Genomic DNA, 6,281 nt, shown 5'->3' with positions numbered 1-6,281 from the left:
GGTAATTATTCTCGCGAGCCCAATAATAAAATACTATCTTTTCGCAGCCTAACCTTTCACTTTTATTTGACAGTTGAAAACTAAACTGCGTTATCGGCGCGAGACATCAGTGCGCATGCTCACATACTCAACTCGTATGGGGGACTATGGTCACGAGTGCCCTTTGGTATGGGCAATATTGTCGACTCAGATTATGACTAATTCAGGTAGTGATAAGTTTCGACATGCCTTATTTCGATAACCTACGTCACTTTCGCGAATGACTACGATGTTTCACACGACTCGCAAGTTCTAACATAAGGCCCCTGGTAACGGAGGGGGACCTAACCAGGTGGCCAGTAATTCGGCTAGGTTTTTTCAGTTAATATGTTATTGATATTTGTTATTGTTATTTCAAATTATCCTATAATTACTTTCTTACATCAATTTCTGGCATATTTGGAAACATTGCTACAAAATTATTGGTTTTACGTTGTATGTGATAGTTTTGTTTTATTTAACAATATTTTAAGGAAAATTTGCTCTATTGGTCGGTGTTCTAAGAAGTTTATAAATATTACCTGTCGTAAAATCTGATAGGAAATTACTAAATCTAATTCGGTATCAGGTTGGCAGAAGGCCCCATCTGAATTTTTAAGTTTTCATCTACAAACGTTGTTAAATACATTAATCTTCAATGTGGCAAAAGGATATACATCTGTAGGTGGATTACTAACCAAATGCCACAAGTTTCTTGAGCCAGGGACACGCATATTGAGTGTGATTCACACCGCGCACGGATAGACAAGGCAAAGTCAAGACATAGCCATTATTATACTGAGGGATTGGTATAATTTTGTAAAAACTATATCTTATAAAATTTCTTTATTTAAATACCTACTCATTCTCATAATAATGGTAAAATTTATAGTTTTACTACCAATCGGAATAAGAAAAAAATAAGGCATTTGTAACAATTGCAAAAACATTTTGATGGCAAAAGACCCCGTTTGCCTTGTAATATCGAATATATCGGTTAATAGGTTAAATAATATTAAAATATTATGTAACCCAAATATTTTGTTCGCTAGACTAAATTGAAATTTTATTATTGCTATCCTCGATATGCATTCTCAAAATAGACAGATGGGCCATTCTGCCACCTGACTACCGCTACATATATTATGTCTAATATTGCTGTATGTAGTGTATTGGAGTAAACATTAATTTTGAAGCTGCATTTCCGTAATTTGACCATCACCGGGTATCATTTGTAACAAGATGATTTTTTTTTACTTCCACCAAATCTAATGGTCTATAAATTTCTAAATTTCTGAATGCTCTCAATAAGGCTATCTGCAGAATCAATTTTTTGTATATTTCATGTCCTGGCTCTGAACATTTTTGTTTTAAAAACTAATAAACACCCACCCCATAAATAACTAAGTACCACTGCACTAAAAATACAATCGTTTCTGATTACAAAAGAATAAGTTTCACATTTGATCAGAAATAAATATATCCATCAAATGAAAAAGGAAGGCACATACTAATACCTTTTAGAATTCAGGTGTGTGTTGTAGTGGAGTCCTTCATTCGGGAATTTTTATGATTGGGGAGTGAGAGATATTATAACGGGCACAAGTATAAAAATGATTTACACAGGTTTATTTTATAATTCCGCGCACCCATATAAACTTTGTACAATTGTATTATGATTTGTCATTTTTTAGTGAACCCGTATGATTTTATTGTAGGTCACTTATTTATGCCAATATTTATAATCTCGGCCGAGGGTTGCGAGAACCGCGAAGAGTGGACGTAGGCTCTGGTGTTTTGGGAAAGATGATGGTTCGGTCCGCCCTTTGAGGTGGTCTCCTGTGGGAGACCTTCATCTGGTATCACTATCTGTTCCTAATTTCTTAACACTTGCGTATCGCTCTACAACATTCTGGTAATCAGCAGGATCTATAATGTTTTCCATTTTTCTTAACTCTTTTTCGATGTTGTTAAACACTTTGTCCGGAGGCATGAAAGAATGTCCTGTTATGGGAAATATAATTTCAACTTGTTTTACATAAGGTGGAGCATGACAATTAAGTCATTTCATACACATACCAACCATTGTTGTGTTCTTGTTTTGGACGCTACATCCATCAGCCATCAATCGAATTTTTGTGATTCCCGAAAAATCACTTTTTAACAGTCAATCAAAAACAGCAGAAGCTATCTCATTTGATCCCTTATTGCTGTCATCTTCCGTCCAGCAATAAGAGAATACATTATTAGTTGAAAGATTATCTTTCGATGATCCTTCCACTATTGTGAAGTAGTAAAAATACAACTGTCGACTATACGATTGGTCAGGTATTTTTGGTAAGGGCAGATTTTTCTGGCAATCGAAAGAGAAGATTTTTAAGCCAGCTTTCCTTTCTTTCAGAAATGAAAAGAAAGCTTTTGCCTTCTAGCTTTGCACACATTTTTCAATGATAAGTCTGTGTTTTTAATTAGGTTTTTTTCCGCTGTAATACATTCAGATAATCTCAAACACGTGGAACAGACATCTGTCCTTGGAGTTCCGAAACCCAGGTTGAAATGTTTGTTAAATATATTTCGGAAGTGCGATGGTTTTACATTGATTGAAGAGTTATTCTTCTGGTCAATTTTGAATAATTTACTGATATTCAGTTCTGCAGGTAAATATTTGCTTGCCTCCGAGTCCTCTCGCAGTAATGCGCGCCTCATTGCAATTTAATTTTTATTCTTTTAATATTTATTCGCTCCGGATACTTCCATCCCCTTTTAGTTATGATTAATACTTTACAGTTGTCATCAACCAAATTTGTTTTATCATAATTTCAAATATTACTTGGAGGTACGTTGGCTACCACTTCTGATGAGTTTTCAATATACAGTGATAATGTTTCTAGAGTTATTGCAGCCCGATTTCTATGTATGTTACTACACAAGCCCTTTGTGTTTTTTATTGTAAAAATCGTGGTATGTTGATCTTGCTTTTTCTACATGGTTATTCCTGGTGGCTTATTATAAGCTTTCTGTAAAATTATCATATTCATGGACATGGACACCGGACTACCTCATGCGATGCCTTATATTAATTTCCTTGTTGGAAGAATCATTAAAATTGGTTTTAATGAAAAACTATACAGTGATTTTGTTTCTGTTGCCAATATATTATATAAATACAACCGTTGGCCCGAAAAAGTGGTAGGTCAATTTTGAATATGTTATTATTTTATATTATACTATGATATAGTACAAAATCGAACTCAAAGAAATGAATGTTTCCGGCGATAGCTTCTTGTTTAGTTGTTGTTTTAAATAATCTAGCCTTTTCCTTTCTGTGAATGTGTTTTGTTTGGGCTTCGATGATATCCTCACCTTATTGTTCTGGTAAACTGTTGTATGTGAAACATTTATCACACAAATCTTTTCTCGGTGTGTGGAAGGATATATTGAAATTACCATGAAAAATAAAACGGTAGTATGATAACTTTTCTGAGCTAACGTTATCAGTACTACATTTTTTAAAATACATATCGTACATAGTCACAATATTCAGGTCACATGGCAAATACTCTCTCATGGTATCTTTTCGACAATAATGGGCTGGTACTCTTGGAAAAGAGTTCATGTGCTCGACAACAAGATCACGACTGCTTTAAGGTCGCTTTATGCCAGGTGTATGCCTCCCACGTTGGCTTTATCCAAGATTCCGTGATCCGTAATCCGTAATCCGTGATTATTTCTTTTAATTAAAATATTCTGAACAACAGTATTAAAAATATTTAAGGTTGCAAGAAAGAACCCTTGGCATACTTGATATTTATCGTTACCCTTATGAAAATGGAATATGCGACTATTTTTTCTTCTAGAATTATTTCCTAGTGGCGTTCTAGTTGACTGCTTTTCTTTTTCATCAATAAGACCATTGACAAACTGCCTTTTAAGCTCATGGCTGCCCAGTGACCAATATTCCGTGTTAATAGATGTTCTTTCTTCATCATTGAAGTGGGTGTTGCATCTACGTGGACATTTCGAACAATCTTTAGGTTTTGCAATTTTCTTATCAATTATTTGATTGCTACTTGATGTGTGCTGCTCACCATGTTGGATGACGTTCCTCTGTTTATTCCTTTTCCACTCTGATGGGTTGCTAATTCTTCTCTTCTTTCTCATCAGGTTCGCCGTTTCAGAGATCTCAGTATGCAACTGTAATTAAATAAAAATATTTAGTGAAGAAAGTAAGTTGACAAAGAAGCTTTCTTAGGACTCAAACTAGATATGAGGTATTGTGTTATCAACATGGCCCCCACATCCTGAAGCAGGCCTCCATACATATCGCTAAGGTTAAGAGCGGTGTGATGTTCTGGCGTGTTCGACGTTCCAATTTTTTTTTTAAAATGACTTGAATTATTGAGTTGTCGGAACTTTGCATTATATTATGAAGAACTGATCACGACCCCTTTTTGTGGTAGTCAAGTAACATGCGGCCCTTCAATATTTGATAAATAGCCATTTTTATTAGTCTATAAAAATAATTAAAATAAGTTTCTACACGTGAATTATCTAATAATTATTATATCAATCATCATATCACATTGAATTGCATCACATAGATACATATTTGTTGAAGTAAAGGCTAGAGTCCTGTCAGCCACCCCTTGAGTGGGGGCCATGGTTATCAATGTTACTAGAGTGTGATAATAATCATTTTTGTCATGGTTATTTACCTCAGAGGAAGGAGAAGCAACACAAGAGGCATCACCGATTGTATTACCATCATCTGTAGTAATTTCTATAAAAATATTATTTTCCGCTGACGTTCCCACCCCACAATGAAATTCAGTGTTCATCTGTAATGAAAACGAATACAATATTATTAATCTTCAAGTTGATTGTAATGTATATTCATAAACTTAAAAAAGCACTTTTATAGCTTACCTCTTGCGATGAAAGCCCAATACGTGGAGATTTATCAGTTCTTGTTTCTGGCATATTTGTAGAACTTTCTGGGTCGATATTCAGGTTACAATACAATATACTCTCATATTCCTCTTGTAGTCTTTCAGCATCATCTTGAAATTCCGTTAATATCTGCAATGAAAATTAAATAATGTTAGTAGGTATTTATTAATGGTTATGTAAAATAATATGATGTTTAAATGAATAAATAAAAAATGAAATGAAGGACTAAAAAATGTCGAAGAAGAATAATTGATAAACACATCTTTTTAAAAGTTGATATTCTTCAGTCTGGTGTAATTATTGTAATTAAGATTTTTGCAATGTTAACATTGCATGTTATTATAATTAATATTATTTAACTAACCGGAAAAGTTTCCACAACTTCAGAATGCATCCCTGGCATATTTTCAGCATTTTCTGGGTTGATAATAATAATTATACTATCCATGTATGTGGTATATTTTTTTCTCATTCAATTCCTCTTGTCTTTCGGCAACATCCGGCATTTCCACAAATGTCTGTAATAAGAATAAAATATGCATTATACTTACCTTATCGAGGAAACACATCTGCACACTGATGAACGGATCTTCATTAAACGAGATAATCACTTTCATAAATTTACTTGTGAAGTCCACTATTTCTGTATAATAAGTCAATCTGTGGAGGCCCATATGATCCTATTAGGATCGGACATGGTCGAAGAGTCATAATAATTAATATGAGATCAGGGCATATATCTCTTTGTATATCAAAGTAATGTCAACATTATTGTTATTATAATATAAACTTACCGGCAAAGTAGTGTCCGCAACTTTAGAACACATTCCCAGTAGACGCATACTTCTGTCTGACACAACAGAGCGAAAACTCATTTTAATTGTTTGTTTCTTAAAATATAACAATGAAATGTCCTTAAAACAAAGCAAAAACACTTAATAATAGTTAAAAGTAACAAAAATGTCCGACATAATGATAAATCAACTTTAAATACGTATATTATTCTCTTGGCGAATGACGAACTTTATTGTTGACTGTATCGTACTAAACTGACAGCTGATGTCAATGTAGATAGGTTCGGTTCGCTACGAACAACGCACAGTTCATGTTACCAACATTAGCATCAAAAAACACTAAGAGCGCATAAGACTCAAACGTTGCAGTTTAAAACGTATTTTGTTTGTGTCAAAAAACTTTATCAGCTGCTGACGTTGTTTGATAATTTGATTTTTCTTGTGACAACGCCAACAGCTTATACAATCATTTGATATTAAGCAATAGTAACTTTATGTAGTTAACGTTAAACTTTACTA

At 33.8% G+C, this 6,281-nt stretch overlaps 1 protein-coding gene across 1 annotated transcript; it reads right to left on the bottom strand.

Moving 5' to 3' along the window:
• Window positions 1-2,763: 2,763 nt before the first annotated feature.
• LOC147067390 (uncharacterized) lies at window positions 2,764-5,859 on the bottom strand. Its single transcript, XM_085954388.1, has 4 exons — window positions 5,333-5,859; window positions 4,945-5,097; window positions 4,734-4,856; window positions 2,764-4,212 (listed from the first exon to the last, which is right to left on the bottom strand). The coding sequence occupies exons 1-4, from the start codon at window positions 5,438-5,440 to the stop codon at window positions 3,673-3,675; spliced, it is 924 nt and encodes a 307-aa protein (XP_085810514.1). The 5' UTR covers window positions 5,441-5,859; the 3' UTR covers window positions 2,764-3,672.
• Window positions 5,860-6,281: the final 422 nt, after the last annotated feature.

This window comes from Rhyacophila brunnea, unplaced genomic scaffold (assembly GCF_057557595.1).
Source record: "Rhyacophila brunnea isolate RB1 unplaced genomic scaffold, BYU_Rbru_1.0 scaffold_4, whole genome shotgun sequence".
NCBI classification, from domain to species: Eukaryota; Metazoa; Arthropoda; class Insecta; order Trichoptera; family Rhyacophilidae; genus Rhyacophila; species Rhyacophila brunnea.
This window is presented reverse-complemented; position numbering and strand designations above follow the sequence as displayed.

Excerpts from the sequence above, each read along its gene's own strand:
- LOC147067390 (XM_085954388.1), bottom strand. The coding sequence starts at position 5,440 with ATGAGAAAAAAATATACCACATACATGGATAGTATAATTATTATTATC. Across the intron at positions 5,098-5,332 it reads AAGTTGTGGAAACTTTTCCG|ATATTAACGGAATTTCAAGA; the intron begins GTTAGTTAAATA and ends TTTTCATTGCAG. Across the intron at positions 4,213-4,733 it reads TTGCTTCTCCTTCCTCTGAG|TTGCATACTGAGATCTCTGA; the intron begins GTAAATAACCAT and ends ATTTAATTACAG.